Source organism: Scaptodrosophila lebanonensis, unplaced genomic scaffold, assembly GCF_003285725.1.
Source record: "Scaptodrosophila lebanonensis strain 11010-0011.00,11010-0021.00 unplaced genomic scaffold, SlebRS2 tig00000043-arrow-pilon, whole genome shotgun sequence".
NCBI classification, from domain to species: domain Eukaryota; kingdom Metazoa; phylum Arthropoda; class Insecta; order Diptera; family Drosophilidae; genus Scaptodrosophila; species Scaptodrosophila lebanonensis.
The window spans coordinates 11,045,629-11,066,221 of record NW_022060545.1 but is presented as its reverse complement, the minus strand read 5'-3'; the positions used below and the strand labels follow the sequence as shown (position 1 = coordinate 11,066,221).

The following is a 20,593-nucleotide window of genomic DNA, read 5'->3' as shown; positions in this document are numbered from 1 at the left end:
GCTGGCTGTGTCGGTAAATAAAGGTGTGGAATAAAACAAATAAATGTTTAACACAGATAGCCAAAATTAGCGTTGTCTTACAAAACCCCAAATTATAAAGCAAATAAGCCAGCGGATTTCAAATTGAGTATTTAATGGAAAATTTGTCAAATGCCAAAATAGAAGAGCTGCAAAGAGTGCTGGAGACATTTATATTTTAAAAAAAACTTTAGTTGGTCACTTGAATTAGTTAAATGCATGGACCGGTTATGCATTCCATTGTGTTGACTGCGTACCCCCCATTGTTGCTTATCTTCATCTGGAAAAAACTAGTAGCTTGTTTGTTGGCCGATATCTATCGTGTTGTGCTACAGACTCAATCTGTGTTGAAGCTGCCAGCTAATGCCTTTATTAATCTTACTTCTTTGTAATTAGCAAAGCTAAATACGCCAAAAGAGTTCACCTCTTAGCTACCAATATTATTCTATCTGCTAAATCCCAAATATTTGTTTTTAAATTGAGACAGCATTTCTTAATGTTCCATTTATATATAGAATATTATTGCTTTACACACTTCTTAAAAGTTAGTTCCTTAAATTTAATAAATTGTATTCGACTCTTTAGCAACCTTTACATTTCAGAAAATTGGTTTAGGAATATTACCAATCAACTTAAGGTTGAATGCCTTCCCAATACAATATTTTTAAACAAAATTCGTTTAACAATTCATAAAAACTTAAAACATTATTACGACCATGAGAATGTGAGGATTGAAGTTCAGTTGGAAATCCCGCTCTTTGACAGTAAATATAGTACATTGTTAATCATATACTTGTAGCTGACTAATTGGAGTCTGATCGGATGAAAAGTCATTGAGATCATTTTGCAGACGAATGTGGTAAAAAGGGTATTTGCATGATAGAATAAGCTTTTGCATCATTGGCATACATCGGCGAATGCAAGAATGTGATAAGCTAGAGGGAAAGTGATTTCTAAAGAGATGAACCAATAAGAGACCATTATGACTACCAATCTAATGACTAATATTTCTTTAAGCATAATTATGAATCAAGTGATTTAACATCAGTCTATATCATCGCTAGGAATATATGATTAACCAGAGAACTAAACTCCAGCAGAGTAGTCGTTGCTGACAGATTTTTAATTAATTCATGCTGAGCAGACTTACATACTTTCAGAGACGCTGCAATGTGAAAGTAATAATTTGTTTAAATAATAATATAGTTTTATATATCTGACCTAACTCCCTTTTTGTGGAGCGATTCAATAAAAGAATCTTTTCAAGTAGTTGGAAAAACTGAAGTAAAAAGGCATCAGTCCTTGAGCACGGGACTATGAATGCCATCTGGCCCAGGAGAGTAAATTCTTAGAGACTGAATCCCTAATAGAGTGTGCTATACAGAAGTAAAAGGGAAAATAATATTAAAGCACAAATTACCATTTCAAGAAGTAGCAAAGTTAGTTGATTCGTATGTATGAGTTTCATTTTAGTAGTGCCTAATTATTCTTTCATTATTTGAAAAAAATAAAAACACAGCTATATAAAATTAGTTGCACTCACTACTAATATAGCTCTACAGATAAAATAAATCAACCGACATTAACGGTTTAATTACTTTTATTAGCCTATTAAGAGTACAACTCATACAACAAATTGCTGTTTATATTATTGAAACACATTTCATTTGAAGACTTCCTTAATCGAATACATTAATACGCTTCCAGTCGTTCAAAATAATAAAAAAAAAAAAAAACGATTTGCAATTTTCATTGAAATTTGCCAAACAACTTTATGACGTGCCAACAAATCCAACACACAATAACCATTAAGCACATTAAACGCATTCGAATGTGTTGAATCCCAACAACAAAAACAATAACAACAGCAGATATTTAAGTCCACTTTTTGACAACTTCTTTTGTCAGCTATTTTATGATTTATGAGGCCACAGTCGCTAGACGGGAGGGGAAGTACCAGCGGCGTGGGCGTGATTGTGGGTGTGGGCGTGAGTGTGTAACTCACGCATTGCGTGACGGGTCCATTAGTGGCCACAACTGTCATTGTATAGTAAGAATGGTCCAAATGGCGCACTAATCGAAGGCTTTGAATTTCAAAAGTCTTTTATTACTATTGTAGTCGACTTTGTCGCGAATTTGATTGATTTATGTCTCTGCTTAAAATACTTGGCACTGACTTAATGACTGACTGACTGTCGGACTGATTGAGTGTTCGACAGACGCACGACTGCAAGATTGGAGAGCCAAGTAAGTGCTCGCATGACCATGTTAGAGCAATCCCGGAAATTCTATTAACTATGCTGCTATTCGCTGACCAGATCGGCGGCAGGTGTCTTGACCAAACAATTCACATTAATTTTATGGTAATTATGTATTTTCAGACGCATGACATGCGAGTTGTTATTATTGTTATAGGTTGTTCTTGCTACTGAGCTGCCGACTGAAACAAATTGTAATTATACCCTAAACATCAAAGATTAGAAAGGTACATTGGTTGTTTGATAAAAGAAGCAATATATCCTGTATTGCAAAACATGGTTTTTCCGATTTTCACAAGTTTGCAATGGACTTAAAATTACTTCAATCGAATATTTTTGATGCAGATTGTTCAGATAAACCTATAAGTTTCATATTCCAATGATTATTTTGATGTGGAAAAATGCCATTGTTAATGTTTTAATCAAATCTCTAGGCTATATTTCTGTGACACCGACATTTCGATTTCGGGCGAATTTTGGGAGAGAGATTTCTGTGAAACCCCTGACTAAGTTTGTTATTAAATCTACCTCAAAACACTTTGAAGAAACTAATTCCTATGACTTTTAGCTGAAATCCTACAACAATATACAAAAGTTTATATAGCTAAATTCAATAAACTCACCCAATTCAGTTGAAGTAATCGTTAAGCATGGAAACCCTATTAGATGGTTTTGTTCTTAGAATTTCAGTTAAACAGGGTTGATCTTAAAAAATCGCATTTGAAATATGCATTTAGTATTACATCAAATTAATTTGATTTTATTTCTTATATCTATGTTATGTTAAGGTAGTCGCATTTCTGCCCAAAACGTGTGCGTGTGGCAGGTCAGAATCGCTTACCTATAAATTTCTAGTACCAGAATACTAATAGTTTCCTAAGTGAAGTATACAACTTTTAACATTAATGCCTAATTATTATCCGCCTCAGAGTTTAGGTCTTCAATAGGATAGTATATGGAAATCACTTCAACTAGATTGTAGACTTCTAATCATAGTGATGCTATATAATGATGATACATAATGATATGATAAAACAAATTATATAGACAGTTATGAATAGACGTAGCCGCAACAACTTAATTCATATTTTTTAATTGGTTTTTTATGATTGTGTTTATTGCATTTTGTGCAATCAATTATTAAAATTTTCACCTGTATCGAATAAATTAAAACTTGTTTATATAAAAATGTGAACTGAAAATATATTTTGATTATTTGATTATTATTTTTTTTTCAAACTAGAACTAATAAACTTTCATAATAATAATTAAATCAGTAGCTCCAATGGGTTGATTCGTTTTTTTCCCCATCTACACTGCAAATTAATAGTTTGAAATCAAATAATAAAAAACTAACTAAAACTGTTATATTTTCGAATTTTACAAATAAGCTCAATTAGTTCATTTATAATCTTCTTTTATACAACTTATGCTTAACCTTTGCTTCAATAACTTGAAAATAAAAATAACAGACTAGATTTTGAATCAGATTTAAGCTTCAGCAATAGCAGTATTCTATGGTATTCTTTTTATAAAGCCGCAAGACTAAGTACTGCAATATACAATATTAGCAGTTGAATAGAAATATATAGTATATATAAAATATTAAATATTTGGAAATAGTACCTACACAGCGTAGCCATCAATGCTGAGGAGGACTGTACTATCGAAGTACCTAGCTATGAATAATTAATTCAAGAGAATATCATTCGATAGTCGGCTATGCTCGAACACTGCGCTCTGATTCTTTTTTTGTGCTTTTCCATTAAAACTATAACACTTGTCTGACACGAAATCCGGTTTGCCATCATACGAGTATAGTATGTGCGTTGCTCTTGATAATAACAATTTTTTCCTATAAATTGAATGTTGTATAAAAACGCAAATTGTTGTTTTGATTTTAATTGTTTTTTCTTTCATTCGTGGCTATATTAATAAATGCTATTTATAGTTGAGTTGTCACGCTTTTAATTAGAATTATCGTTGGCCTGTTTAATTGCAGCTTCAATTATAATAATCCCAATGGTCAAATACTTAGTACAATATTTTGACAAGCATATTCAGTTTTCATTATGATTGTTGGGAGTGGCGATTAATAAAAAATATTATTATTTCAACACCTTGCCATTGCCGCCTTTTGCTAAATGGATGAGGTTATTATTTTTATTCGCTGACAGCTCAAAGCATTGCAATTGCAACTGTGCTGACGTTATCGTTTAGGCCACATTAAGACGCCCCTTCCGCCAGTAAGCGCATTGTGGGGGCGTTTCTTACGTCACGCCCTCGGCTCCCAGACAAAGCCTCGAGACGTTAGCGACCGGCATCGTAATATCGTTTACACTTTCACTTTTAGCAATTTATTTTAGCGATTTGCGGTTGATTGTTTAACTCAACGCGACTTCAACTTCACGTTCAAGTTATCGCCGCCTTGCCTTTTGGCCAATTGTGTAGTTGTTAGCCAAGTAAACTGCACTGCGGTTTGACAATTGACAGTTGACCGTTGCGGCCCTAAAAACAACAACAAATCCTCATTATTTGCACATTTTCCTTAAGTGCTAACCATTGTGGTTTTCATGCTGTTTGTGCAACTTCCACAAGATGTGTGAAGTTTTCCATTTGCACTTTTCGCGCGGCAACTGATCCGTTGAAAATCCAAAGTTAACTTTACTCAAAGACTTGCGTTTCGCGATTTTCATGCGACAATTTTAAAGCGCGACTGATGCTGTGAACAATTGGAGAGCGTTTTATAATTTGCAGGCCTATTACCAGCCTTGGGAGCTTAGATCAGAGGTTAGATGCGAGATGGTTAATTTTTTAAAGTCATAATTTAAGTTTGTTGCTGCGATTTCTTTCAGTTGTAATTAGGAAACATAACACATAACATCTATCTATACTAATAATATAAAGAGGAAAGATTTGATTGTTTGTTTGTTTATGTGTTTGTTTGTTTGTTTGTTTGAATTGAAAAGGCTCCGAATCTACTGGACCGATTTAATGGATTCCTTCACTGTTGGGAAGCTACGCCATCGACGGTTAACATAGGCTTTATTATATTTGCAAAAAAGAATGGAATCCTTACTAAAACGCCAATAATGTAACCAAGGGTGTGAAAAAATTACCTTAAAAAACTCCTGAATAGCATGTTGTTAGTTCATAATCATCCTCGAAACATTGTCACTTTAAATATTAAGGCAAAATTATTCAACAGCCCCCAGCCAAATAAAAGATTACAAATCGGTCGACACCGTGATTAATATTGAAGACATTTAAATTCACTAAACCCTTCTGGACTGCCGCCACATGAATACCGAGGTAATTTCCGGTAGTCCCAAGGCCAAGCCTTCGAATTAGTAGGGATCGAAATACGAAAGCACTGTAGGTTGATGTATATCCAAATAAATTTGACTCCTTCTTAGTAACTTCTAGGTAAAAGAAGGGTGTGTGTGTGTTATAAAATGTATAATTTCTAAAATTTTTGTAAAAATACCCGTGCGAAGCTGGAACAGGAACATTATTCGAATGAAATGAATTTCTTAAATAAAAATGATATGTCTACAAATAAATAAATGTCTGTATTGAGTTGAAAACTCTTTCACCCTTTGCCTCGTTGCAATAAGTTTCAATTATATTCATAAGAATTAAAAATCTATCTGCTATCTTCAAATATAGAGCCGCAACCTTTTACTTCTTTATGCGGAATGCATATCCTAACTAATTGATCTTTATAATACTGTTCTGTAAGGATTCTTTTAATGGTTGAATAAGTTATTTATTTAATCTTACTTTAATATATAAATATGTAGATTCAAGAATCTTCATACAAAAACCTGAATAGACAAAATTGTTTGTTTATTCACTACTTAGGTTAATTTTTTTAACTTAAGGTAATGAAATCATATTGTTTTATCGAGCTTAAAATAATTTAAAAAGCTAGAAGATAGCTATAATCTCTTCTTTAATTGTAAGTGTCGTTTCGAAGTGTTTACGGAAAGAAAAAGTTGCATACTTAACGGAGTTTCTTTAAAGTTTAGCGGACGGGCGCAGTGTAGATTAGGAATTCATTCGGAATTATTGACAATAGATCAGATTAGAAGGTGACTCGTAATAAGTCCTGTAAGGATACAGATGTCTTAAGAGACAAAATGGGATGTTGCAGTACAATTGCCAAGCACTGTCTATTAACCTGATCTGTTCATGTCTGAATAGGGACTCAGAAGGAGTGTACTGATGTGTCGTTCGCACTGCAAGTGACTTGCCTTTATTCAATATATTAGCTTACGGCTCTTTTATTACAAATCTAAGCATCTATGAAAATGACAAAAGTATCTAATAACGAATCCGACACAGCTATGCCCCAATTCACAGCAAAGAGTAGTCAGATACGTTATTAGACTTATCAATTAAGAAGTGGAGATGGAAAAATATAGCAATAAAAGGTAGAAGAAAACAAATTAAATTTAAAATACTTAAATAATAAAATATAAAATATAATTAAAAATTAAAGGTGAAGAATCAGTGACTCGTTGGAGGAAAATTTATTAGCCAGTCCGGCAAGCTATGCACCTACTCACAGCAGTGGTGATCAGTGATTCTGCTGGAGGTAGCTGAAAATATAAGATTTTAGTGAAAAGTATTATAATAATCACTAGTGCATCTGTTAAGTTGAGGAGGCAGAAAGTTCCTTGTTGGCCTAGAAAGAACAGAAAAATTGAAACGACCTAAAAGCATAGAGGAATCAACATCTCCGACAATAAATTTGTGTAGGAACAGAACACCAAGAACTATTCTACGGTGAGCTAAAGAAGGCAGGTTAATATATACATATGTCAACAAACAATGACTGTTGACATAGGAAAACAATATACTTACTTGTATAGTATAAAAATTATTCAGAGAACCTTAAAAGATAGGAAAGCCAAGGTATTTAATAATCACCTCCGGCTCATAAGCCTATATACTACCATAACTTTTAATTAAAGTAACACTTTTGTGCAGAATTGGAAGCTTTAAATCTGTACAAAATTATATTTAATGACTTCTGAAATTAAACGTATTTGTGCGCAAATAGTTAGTCTCTCTACTCGCTTCATAGTATGTCTGGTAAACTACAAATTATGCATTTTACGATCCCTGCTAAGCTGTTCCGCAATTACCAACATCTGAATATCGGATACTCCGCCATATATTTCGGTCACTCTGGCATCGCGATAATATCGCTCGGCGGCACTGCTGTCGGTGTAGCCCAATGCGCCAAGAATTTGAACGCATTGATGAGCGGAGTAAACGGCAGTTTCGCTGGCAATTAGTTTGGCAACAGCACTGTCCTTGATGATGCACCTTTCGTGAACGCAACTATTGGCAGCCTTTCGAACTAGCAGCCTGGCTGCTTCGATTTTGGCGGCCATACGAGCCAAGCGTAGTTTGACGGCCTGTTTCTCAAAAATTGGGCTCCCGAAGGCACACCTACAATGCGCATAGTCGAGGGCAGTATCCAAGGCTGCTTGAGAGATGCCTAGAGCTTGGGAGGCGATTCCCACTCTAGCTTTATTCAGCTGATGCATGGCCAGCTTAAAGCCATCTCCAACCTCACCGATCACCATCGTTTTGGGGATCTTCACATTCCTCAATACAATGTCGCAGGTGCTAAGAGCTCTAATACCGAGTTTCTTGTCCGGCTTGGTCAGTTGAACGCCCTCCTGTTTTAGTGGCACCAAGAACGCTGTAATTCCCCTCCAATCAGTCGAACCTTTCATTTTTGCAAATATGACGCCAGCTTCGGCTTCTATTGCCGATGTCACCCAAGTTTTTCTGCCATTCAGGATATAATAATCCCCCTCTTCTGTTGCTATTGTTAAAACATTTGCTGCATCAGATCCCGCTTCCGCTTCACTCAATGCAAAGGCCCCTGGAATACCTTGGTATAGATAGGGTTTCAGAAAGAGTTCTTTCTGCTCTTCAGTTCCATGGCTGGCTATAAAGTCGGCATAGAGTATGTTGTGAATGGAAACGATCCCTCCTGTGGCTGCACAAGCTCGAGATAGCTCCTCAACGATCAGAGAAGCCGCCATTATGTCTAGGCCTGCTCCACCAAACTCTTTCGGCACCGTAATTCCCATCATTCCCATCTCGCCCAGCTGCTGAATTTGTTTGTAAGGAAAACATTCGTGTTTGTCCAATTCGGCAGCCACAGGTGCCAACACATCTTTCGCAAAAGCTCTGAACTTAGCTCGGATTTTCGTGTATTCCAGCTTAAGTGGACAAGTGCCAAACGATTTTCGCTCAAAGTTCGCGATTACTTGGCGACAAACTCTATTCAAGCGAGCAGCTGCAGTTGACATTTTCCTGAACTTCGGAAACAAATTTGACATCCGAAGCATAGGAAGGGCATTGAAAAAAGTTCAGAAAGAAATGTGGAAACATTAAAAGGAATTTGAAGGTTTCATCCCATTCCTGTAATCATATTATTCGTGACTAATGATAGAAAGTGTGGCTAATCTCAAAAAAAGGAGATTTGAAATGTGAATGTTAGCTCAAGTACATTTTTTTTGCCAACATTTAACAGTAGTTGATTATATTTTCAAAATTGAGTTCGATTAAGTTCAATTAGAAGTCACTTTTTCAACTTTTAGAGTAGCCAAAGACTTTCCCTATTATTTGAAGATCATTTTCAATATAAATAGTATATAAACTTGTAAGCACAAATTCTTTTTGACAAACAAAATGTTGTCCTCTATTTTAATTTAAGAAAAAATTATGCACAGTATTTAAAATTATAGATATTTTCTTGTAATCAACGACTTTATATTTTAATAACTAAGGCTTTTAATCTTACTTAAGTGTAATTGTAATTTTTGATGTGTATTGAAAAAACTAAACTTTGCAGAATTAATCTTCATAGCCTTTGCGATAATAAAAACCGTAATATTTAAAAAAAACTTACCATTTTTAGCCTTTTTATCTTTCGAATTTATTCTTTATTTTCTTATTATTCTTATTCTTATTTTCTGTACATATTCCTCTATTAGGGAAATTTAAGATAAATAATAGCAATTAATTACTTTACTTACTACTGCTACTACTTACTAGTCATTTTATAATCTACCTTTTTGGCAGGCTCTACTGTAAAAATTAAGCTGTACGAGTTGCGTTTCAATATAAGTAGCAACAGCCATTAATCGCAGTCGATTAACAATTAGCTACTGGAAACAGAATTACTTCTTATTAACGTTCTTACACATTTTTAATTGAAATTACAAACTTAATGTATATCTTTTACAATTAAAAGCAATCGATTTAAATTGATTTAAATATTCATTACTGCTTGGAGAAGAACTTATCCATTCCATTTCGATTTTAATATGAATATGCTGCGTTCTTATGAATTAAACATTGCCGACCATGAATCTTTTTCTATGCCACACTAACTGTCAATGAATTCAATTAATTAAAATCAAACTTGCACTTTCAGTTTTATCATCGAAGTCGCGACGCCTCTGCTGGCCATTGTTCAAATCAACTCAAATGCAAATCAATAAACACAACGACGAATGAATCGACAATGACAAAAAGTATTAAACGTCTCAACTCTAGTTGTAATCGCATTCTCTGTATTTATGTGGTGAGTTGATATTTTGAACATCTAAAACGATTTGTATATATGTCTTATTGATCGCACACTATTCACAGATATTAGCTTTTACTTCAGCCACACTTAGCACTCCCCCGCCCTGCGGCCTATATGGAGCCCCGCCTTGCCAATTCCTGCCAGCACCGCCGGGTCAGACGCCAAGTTGTGCGAGGCCCGGCAAAACCTATTGCGAACACGTCGATAACTATCCCACGTAAGCATATACTTCCATACTTGTATATAGCCAGAAACGATCATACACACGCACACACATATACTCGTATATATTATTTGTAATAAAGGGCATTTAACAGCCACAAAAGCAACATAAATAAGACACTTAATGTGCCAGTCGACAATCAACAGGCGTCTCTAACAACAACAATTATAACCGCAATGACAAACAGCCACAACATTATCAAAATCATTTACAGACACGCAAACACGTATTTGAAATGCATTTCAAACAAATGTTTGGCCAGAAGACAACAACGTCTTCGGCCAGACACATCCAACACATCTTTGAATGCCCCGATGTCTGTCTCTTCGTCATCGGGAGCGAAACTTGTTTCTATACTCTTGCGGAAAAGAGTATTATGGGCTTGGGGTTAAAGTCTAAGATCCATCGACGGTAGAATTATACTTAAAGTTTTAATTAGCTAAATATTTATTCATAGACTAGCCTGTCGGCTTAGATGAATACTGCATATATGACTTCTTCAGATTTAATTTTGGCCCAAATATATCAGTTATTATTTTATCACCATTCCATACCTTCCACAGAGCCGTTGCACTACCCTTGAAAATTGGAGACTTATAACTTTATTTATTTATTTCCATGCAAGCTTTTGCTTAAAGAGCAGGTCGCTTACCAAATAAATTGCTCGACAATCACCTTTTCTTAATTTGGGCGCCCAATATGGGGCTCTTAAACCCTTCTCACTTCTTACGGCTCTAATGCCGGCTTTTAAACCTGCCCAATATATTCAATATTAGTTACAAACCAATTTGGATGAAGTTTTAACTGAGATTTCTCGGATATCGCCAATAAGTGTGGATCAGAAACTCTATCTCAATGCAATTAGTATTCATTCAACATCAAACAAATTAATTAAATAAACCTTCTAAACCTTCCCAATATATTCAATATTAGTTACAAACCAATTTGGATGAAGTTTTAACTGAGATTTCTCGGATATCGCCAATAAGTGTGGATCAGAAACACTATCTCAATGCAATTAGTATTCATTCAACATCAAAGAAATTAATTAAATAAATTAAAATATTTTCTCTCCATTAATTTCACAATAATATGGATACCTTTATATACTTAAAAAACGTTGTCAACTGCTAATTTCAGAACAATCACCTGGGCTCAGTTCCAGATCTAATTATTTTCCAATTAAAAATAAATCTTCTGAACAGTGGGAATAGGTTTCATGCATAATTTGAAGTCCGAAAGAAAGAGTAATTGTACTTCGACGAGGCTTTGTATCGAGTTGTCTTTTCTTCATTTTTTCTCTCTCTCTCTCTCTCTCTATCTCTCTCTCTTTTGGCCAATTTGCATAAAAACTATTGTCGCCTATTGTGGCAGCTCTGGCTGCTTCCGCGACGCCGCTAACAACAACACCACCAGCAACAACAACAACATACATACAACATACAGTCATAGTCTCTCTGTCTCCGTGTGGTTGCTATTTTTGAACAATTTCTACAATTTAAATAAAATGTGCGTTAATGTTTCGATAAGTAAATAATGCGCGTAGCCCGCCGAAATATTCGGCGCCAGCTCAACAATTAAATAGGCGTTTTTATTATAGACTTGTTGCCGGGCCTACCAATTATGTCTGCGTGCCGGAATTTTAAGCGTCCATTGCATAATTCTAAAAAATTGCTTAGCCACGGGCAGGTCAGCCGATTCGGGCGTAGGTAGGAAAAACCAAAGCCTGTTTTCACTTTTGATGCCCTGAGGCTCCACTTTCGTGCCGGCGACTACTCGCACCAGCCGTTGCGCATGCGTCGTTGCATTGGCACGTGACAGGCATGCGATGGCCGACAGTCGATCAACGATTGTTGATAAGAAGCAAGACACACAACATAATCATATGCAAATAGTGTATATGACATGCTAGAAAGTCTAAGTGTCTAACCTATTTAATAGATGGAGGGAGGCATGTTACAGCTATGATCAGAGACAGAGGAATCGTCATGCCGTTCTTATGTCCGTCCGTCTGCATAAACACCAAGAACTTATGAAAAAGTAGCATCCAATTTCTGATGAAATTTATTACAAACAATACCTAGCCTCTTTATTTAATATCCCTGCCATAGGACCGACCAGTTCAAAAATGAGTTGTATATAATGCCACATGATATGCCACAGGATCTTCTATATTGAAGTTTTATCAAAATATAAAATATAACCATAATCTAAAGTTTTGTCAAAACTCATTGGCTGCTGAAGTGATGGTTGCATTAAAATGTGGGTAAAGGGTATTCAAAAGTCGAACTTGTACAAATTTAACTTTCTACTTGTTGGTATCAATCCCATCTAAACAGAAGTTAGTCAATTCATTTTAGTTGAAACTTTTAGTAGTTTTGGCTTACATTGAAGTAAAATCCTTTTTAAAATATTTCAAGTGTTTTGATTTCATCTTAAGAGCAAAGAAATGCTTCTTAAGAATAGAACAAAATTACAATAGGATTCTATAAAGTTTGCGAAGTGATTTATTATCCCGATTTACAGTCAAGTTTCTTCAAAAACAGTTTTTGGAAAAGCAACTTAATTGTAAATTGTTACTTAAAGAAAAAGGCGTACAGCCGGCAGAAGATTTGAAAGCCATTCCTGCTTAAGTCTAATTCTGATATCTCTCCAGCGATTTTGTTCGCCAAATTCAATATCTAAGAAAAACTAAAATGTTTTTTAATTTGGTGTGTTTAGCTCATAAAATATTTAGACAGACAGACTTAATAGAAATGCGCTTATTAGTCACATAAAAATTGATAATTGCAATGCAAACCAGTTTTTTGTATAAATATTTGGAGCTAAAGAACAGCACATTTCGGTTTCTCCTCAAGAGAGATCTAAAAATAAAACTGACATTTAAAGTCTAAACATTGCTTAAGCATACTTGTATATTTTTGAAACTATAGAGTCTCTTGCTGCGAGTGCTACACATATACTCGTATTTAAGCCTCAGTTATGCCATTTGAGGCTACCTATTTACATTATTCATATTATTGATGGTTTTTCTGTTAGTCTTTCTTTTCTCTCCTCGTCTGCCGCTCATTCTATATTGTACTCTTGGATTTTTGAAGAATTGGAAAATGAATCTTAATTGATTTATCGGGCTGGAGAGAAAATTGTAAATAAAACTCTCAGATTTTCTTAGACTGTTCTTCACAATCTGTATTCATTCTAAAAAGCTAAAAAAAAGAGACATGATTTTTATACATTTATTATATTTTGTTTTATACAGAAAAGACAACTAATTCTAGTCCGCATTAACAAATGTTTCTTGAATTTGGTTTCTGGTACAATAAAGGAAACAGTTTCAAAATTAATTTGTTGCAATTGTTATTTTAAGTATTTAAAAATCAATTTGTTGTTATATATAGTGGTTGATGGATATTTCCAGCACTCACCAACCAGGTCGTGTGCTTCCGAGTGTCTGTCCTTCATTAATTTGAGTTTCTTTATATTAATAATATAAATGAAATGTTTTAAGCGCCCATAGGCACACATACGACAGACCAACCAAATAATCATCCATCTGTCTGTCCGTCTGCCTGTCAATTTCTTTGCATGCGTTATATAAACTGTAGCTTTTGCAATAATTCCCAAGCACTAACAGCAACAACAACAGCAACAATTATCTAGCGAGAAATCTGTTACATCATGAGGCCGACAATAACGCAACAAACAAGTGTAAGGTGAAGACACGCATACACTCAGAAAAAAAGCTTAGATTTTCCAATATTTGGCTTTTTACAATTTTATTTTGAAATTAATATTTTTTTTATCTTAAGGTGATTTATTTCTTTAATTTTTTCATTTTGATTTTTCAAGTATTTTGATATTTTGTCTGAGCTATATTGATTTTCCAGCTTGGTGTTGCCTGTAAAATGACACAAAAGTTTACAAATACTTCCAAAGAACACAAAACGATTTTGAATAATTAAATAAAGAAATATTTCCATTTTTTTTTATTTTTGTGAACATTTTAAAGTTTTTGTTACTTGATTTTTTTTAGTTCTTTCCTGAATTGAGTTAATTTTCATAATGATTAATTGTATTGTTGTTTCTAATTAAAAATATTTTTGATTTTTGTTTCATTTCATTGAATATTAAGTAAATTCATTTATACTTAAAAGCAAGTAAAATAAATGGAAGAAATATTAAGATATTGTGGTTTGATTTACATTTTCTTATCTAGTTAGTGTTTTTGTTCCTTTTTTTTAATAAATATTATATAAAATAAATAATATCTCACATGCAGTAAAAAAAACTTTCTTTAAAAACTTAAAAACTTCTTATAGCGGGCTCCAACTCACATATAGTTAAACACTATACATTTTAAGAAAACTTCAAGCGTAGTGTGTATTTCTGAATAACATTTTTCTGAGTGTAGAGCGACCTGCAGACAACAACCACACCTCATTATCAACGCCCATCATCTTCATCAGCATTCCAAAGCGCACACAGACGACTCATTGTATTTTTTTTGGCTTACATTGTTTCGCACCGCCCGCAGATATCTCATCAAGAGTCTCGTTCGGAAATGGGGCTACGAGGCGACGCATTTGCTGATAGACGAGACATGGGAGGACTTTGCGGCAGTGGCGTGGCACGATACGCCCGTTTTCTACGATCCCAAGTCCATATTCCCGCAACGCGATTTCAATAATGGCAACGGGCACGATTTCAATGGATATAGCTATCAGACACCATTCGGAGGCGCGCCACAACGCCCCGGCGGTACCAGTAACTCGCTTTTCATAACAAATCCCACAACCGAGCTGCCAACGTGAGTACAAGTTGAACGAAGTTAAATGAGAATGAAAAGTAATGAAATGAAAATGCGTTTTCCATCGTCAGCTACTTGCTGTACACCACATCGGGTCAACGTCTCAACTTTAACAAACAGCAGCAGCAGCATCACCAACAACAACAACAGCAGCAGCAGCAGCAGCAGCAGCAGCTGCCCAGTGGGGGGCAACTGTTTTATAACCAGGCGGGCAAAAGCACGCCCTACAACGCCACACTCTGGCTCAAGCGTTTGGTGCGCGATTTGAGCCAAAAGCAGAAACTGCAGCAGGAGATTGCCAAAATGGTGGAGCAGTCTAAAGAAAAGCTCGAGGAGGAGGAGCAGAAGGAAGAGCAGCAGGAGAAGAAGGAGGAGAAGAAGGAGGATAAAGAGAATAAGGCAAAGGAGCAGAAGAAGGAGAAGGAGCAGGAGGAGAAGGAGGAGGAGGAGGGAGAGCAGCTGCAGCAAAACAAACGCGATGTCTCACTCAACATGGATCTCTTAGATATTGTAGGTGTTGAGCCGGATGAAAAAAAATCAACAGCCTCACGCATGAAACGTCAGAGTCCTGGACGCTCGACGCTTTGTCAGACCACCTCACAGTTCATCACACCACAGGCGGCCCTCAACAGTCGCGGCAACTGGATGTTTGTCGTGAATGAACAGAATACGGCTCGTCAAATGGTCAAGGCGGAATTGTGCGCGTAAGTACATTTTATCTATTAATTATCCAATTAATTTAACACTAAAACATCATTCCGGAGCTCATTAATATTTAACCGGTTTAAGTCATCAATTCTATAGAAAACCAAATTAAAAAACTTTGGACACTGTTTTTTTTTTTCCTATCACACAACTCTTCATTTTGTTTTATCTAGAATGGTTAACTTCTAATTTCGATCAACACTTCTGAAACTGTGAAGCTTCGCAGATCTTTTTTAAGCTATATTAGAAGATCTGCTTTTTTCAACTTTCCTAAGAAACCCTGATTTTGGATAAATGTAATGCCAAATGCGGCTCAATATGTTAACTTCTAATTGCGATCAACAATTCTGACACTGTGAAGCTTCGCAAATCTTTTTTAAGCTATATTAGAAGACGGGCTTTTTCTCTATTTGATTGTTAATTACAACGTCAATATAATTCTTTATATATAACCTTAACCGAATTTTGCAAACAGATGTAATATGTGGGATCCCTCGATCCACATTGATGGCAGAGCTTGGAGCAGCTAGATAGTCCAAACAAAGGCCCAACTTGACTGTAGAATTGTTAAGTAGCTCTCTAGAATAAAGTTGTAATTTGTGAATTGAAAAGGCATGGAATCGCGTAATAGACGGGAAAGTTTGTGCCACTTTGAATCCGGTGGTAATATTCAGCATTAATTAATCAAAATCCTTATCGCCTAGCTAGCGGTCCATGAGTTCTACAAGAAATTTGTGAGTGAGGAAATAATTTGAAAACTGTGAACTCTCCACTTTCCTTAAGCTGCAGGCATCGCCATCGAGGGCGAATTCAGGCGAGCTCTAGATAAAATTCCCTCCGTTGCCACTTTTCCACCATAACTCTCAGAGAACCATAAACACACATTTACTTTTCATTTAACAGAAGTCTTGATTTTTCTAGTTTAAATTATTTGCTAGCGATTTCAGCGAAAGAGGGGCTGCTTTTCATCTATCATTTGAGGCATAGATGAGTTATTGAATTTGAAGAGACCTTTTCACACTTGTTAGGCGAATATCTGCTGCTATTTTTTCAACGAAATCATCCATCATCAGCAGCTGGCTAACATTCGCTTTTCAAATATGTGTTTAGAATTATATTGATAACTACAACAAATTCTATCCCTTATCGTACGCCCACATCCCCGCTGACATCATCACTTAGGCTGCAAAAAAAAGCATATGTTTTCTCTCATATTGCAGTTCAAAATCTCAAAAACATTCCTTAAATAGAAAGTAAAAGTTGGCCAACCTTAGACAAATTCACAGAGGCTTCGGGTCTTCAGGGTTCCTTTTTCCAATTACCCAACCAGACAAATAACTTTATTGGCAATCCCATGATTCATAAACGATATGTTTAAGAGTGTGTAAACAAAGCTTCAATATTTTTCTTTTATTTACAAGTAATTAATTAATATATTTTTCGGAATTAAAAGATGTTAGAAATGAACTTTGATTTGGTTTGAATTTATTTAAAACTCGTATAAAAATAATTTGCTTATGTTTTCCCATTTTTAAACTTTTAGCTATTTTTAAATATGCTCAATATTTTAGAATTTATGTTTATTTGACAGTAATTAAACAACTAGCAGAACCAACTTTATGACAAAGACGCAGTTAAAATTTGAAAAAAGGTCATTCTATGTTTAAAGAAATCACATAGTTTTCTTGAATTTATTAAAGTTCGTTGGGTATCATTTACTTCGATATTTTCCATATTAATTGTCAGTTCGTTGCCTGTTTTTAAAATGGAATATAGTTGTCAGAAATGGGCCTTCTAGTGTTATGTTATTAAGCAGATGGGCTTGCAAATGTTTTAATTAAAAATTAATTAATATTATAACGATCTTGAATTCACTTTCAATTCTTCTTAAGGCCACAAACCACACTTACATCCAAAATCTTTGGAGACCCCTTCATAGGTCATTAAAACCGCCTCATTGTACGCCTTGCGTTTCGCTAGCGTTGCTGACGCGTTTTATTCGCGTTTTTGTGGCGTTTTTAAAATTGCTTACATTGCCCGTTTTTGGTTTGTGTCTCAGCTACGTTTCACTGCTTGCAAGCAGTTCATTTGCTTCGTCTGCGCCTGTCGTTGAACTGCTTAAATAAGTGAGCAATGCTAAGTTTAGAAATTTGTCTGATTTGTTAGTTTTTCTCGTTTACTCATTAAATGTGTAACCACAATTGCTGCTACGCCCACCACAACCACCACCACCCCTTCCCATCCCCTGCACCACTACGCATGCCACACTTGTTACGCAATCAGCATTCCATCAAGGTGGTGTCGGTTTCACAGCGGGATTCACACTCCGAACCTTACTCCTTTCCCCCTCCATTTCTTTTAAAGCATTTTATTGAGCTTGGGCTTAGGTTGTTAGGGGAAATCTTCACACACACACAATAACACACAAACACACGCACACACTTGCATACTACTTCAATGTTTTTATATCATAATTGCGGTTAAACGAATTATAACACCCCGGAAAGTACGAAAGAAAGTCTTTGCCGAGTGGCCGTCGAGGCTTAACCGGCCTGGCCTGGCCTGGCCCGGCCCCTCTATGTGCCTCTACCTTTCGGCACTTGAAAAAAAGCGCAAACATTGAAATGCGAAATAGGGTGACGACGTCATGACCCATTGCCAGAGAGCCGCACACACACGCACACGCTTGTTCCCAATAGCGAGTCGCGGCATAGAATTTAGCAGCAAGGGGGTCAGTAGTCGATGCGTGCCCTAATTGTTGCCCATCCTTTGCTGCAATTTGTTTAACCAAATGCGCATCATGAGTGCCTGCCCATATGCATACTTGTATATATGTACATATGTATGTGTGTACGTAAATGTAAATCTTGGCAGCAACAACAGCAGCAGCCACACGCAACAGCTGGTCCAAGTCGCGGAAAGTAGCGGAAAAAATGAAGTTTCTGCTCCTCTTTATCAATTACGTACGATTCCCGTTTTAACGAGTTCGTTAAACTTTCAACTCTGCCACGACGCAACCGTGGCAAGGACTTTGCTCGCCTCGCCATGCCTTTCGCAGCTCTGCCTTCGCGCCCAGAGCACAGTGGTCCAAATTGTTAATAGCGTTCTTTAATTCACTCATTTCAACTTTCTTAACTCACTCACACTCACAGAAAATTGATTCTATATCAGTACACCTAAATCCGTTTTTACACGGTCGATTGGATCCAGAAAAGGTCGTGTAAAAGAAAAACATTGATCATATGTTATTTTGAATCGTGCTAAATCGAATAAAGTCATTTGAACTATATAATTTTAATTTTCAAACCGTCTAAAAGCAGAATTAGGTGTATTGTGGTTTAGTCCTTTAGTTTTCCATCATTTTTTCAATTCCATTTTTATTTTTATTTTCATTTTTATATTCTTTTCAATAATGTATAACAATTTTGATTGATAAAATATACAATTAATTTTACTAGCCTTTTCATAGTTGAGTTCAAATCGAAAACAAGTCATTTCAGAATTTTAGTCCAAGCTCACAAAGAAACAGAGATGAAGGCTGAAAGAGAGAGAGAGAGAGAGGCACGATAAGTTCTTAAAATGATATAACTTATTTATTACTTGAAGCAATTTTTGACTTTGCAAATTAAATGAAATGAAAATTCCACTTATCCGAAGTATTGTCGATGCATTGAAACAAATATTGTCTTGTTCTACGCTCATCTTTTTGCCCATTAACTATCACTTAATCGCCCTTTCAATCTCCCGCTGAAACTCTTTCTCGAACACAACAGCTCTTTGTCTCAATTCGGTAATAATATATACTTGTATTATAATAATCTTTTCGATATCTTCTATGCTTTTTTCAATACATAAATCATATATTTAATTAACATATTTTATTAAGAAATGCAGGATTAGTTGAGTTATTGCCAGTATTGTCTGGAATAACAACTAACACATTCAGTACTCTCCCTATTTTTTAAGCTTTCACCAGCGCTCAGATCATATTTGTTTTTAATTTTTGATTAACACATTTTCTATTCTATATTTTATGTTCTTGTGGTTTTTGTTAATCTGTTCCACTGTGCAGCGCTATTATTTTACTTTTCGCATTTTTTGTTTTTGGCTTTCGCGCTTCTTTATGAGCAGAACCCACAACTAAATTTCTTACAGTTGCTGGCTTTCGCATTCGCATTCACAATCGCACTTCGAACTTTATACATATAGTATATGTATGTGTATATGTAGTATATATTTAGTGGCCGATTCCCGTTTACGTTTCTTTCTCCCTGTGTGTCGCTTTTAGCTCAAACACCTGCTCGAATCTTTGCGAGCTGCCCAATGGCTACAATTCCAGATGTGAGCAGAAATTCGTACAAAAACGTTTAATTGCGCTCCAGGGCAATGGACAAAATCTCTACACGGACACGTTCTGGTTTCCCAGTTGTTGTGTTTGCACGATAGCCGCCAATTGAGCGCCACTGGAGGAGAAACAGCATGCGGGAGGACGAACAGTAAGTGAATGGGGAAGGGCACGGAAGGAGGACATGCACGCGCCGGCCCTGTCATCATAATTATTATTATTTTGCATTGAGCGTTGAAATTCGTAATAAAAAGCATTTTGCAATAATTGATAAATAAATTTTAAAAACACGCACACACCCATACTCACACAATACACAACACACACGAACACACACACACACACACACAACACGCATACGAACAAAATTGTACTGTAGTTTTACTTTTAATTTAAAATACAATTACGAAAGAAAACACACACAAATGTACAAAAGTGCAGCAAAAATTGAAAATTGCAATAAACAAAGATGAACACGAAAAAAACAGCAGCAGAAACATAAAATTCGCTTTATGTGGTCTCTTAATTAATTTAGTTTTGCATGACAGGTGTGTAAACTTGTGGTGCTATTCTATACCCTATACAGGAAGGATAATATCGACTACAGAGTGAT

General features: G+C 35.6%; 1 protein-coding gene and 1 pseudogene across 1 annotated transcript; one reads left to right on the top strand and one right to left on the bottom strand.

Annotated features, from left to right (window-relative positions):
- Window positions 1–7,381: 7,381 nt before the first annotated feature.
- Window positions 7,382–8,614, bottom strand: LOC115622464 (annotated as a pseudogene).
- A 1,211-nt stretch (window positions 8,615–9,825) lies between these two features.
- On the top strand, window positions 9,826–20,092 carry LOC115623104 (protein spaetzle 5). The gene is made up of 6 exons (XM_030517310.1): window positions 9,826–9,894; window positions 9,963–10,117; window positions 14,658–14,930; window positions 15,002–15,236; window positions 15,330–15,634; window positions 19,924–20,092. Exons 1-6 carry the CDS (start codon window positions 9,835–9,837, stop codon window positions 20,090–20,092), a joined length of 1,197 nt encoding a protein of 398 aa, XP_030373170.1. The 5' UTR covers window positions 9,826–9,834.
- Window positions 20,093–20,593: the final 501 nt, after the last annotated feature.

Coding starts and splice junctions, on each gene's coding strand:
- LOC115623104 (XM_030517310.1), top strand. CDS start 9,835: ATGACAAAAAGTATTAAACGTCTCAACTCTAGTTGTAATCGCATTCTC. Junction 10,118..14,657: donor CACGTCGATAACTATCCCAC/GTAAGCATATAC, acceptor CACCGCCCGCAG/ATATCTCATCAAGAGTCTCG. Junction 15,635..19,923: donor GTCAAGGCGGAATTGTGCGC/GTAAGTACATTT, acceptor TGTCGCTTTTAG/CTCAAACACCTGCTCGAATC.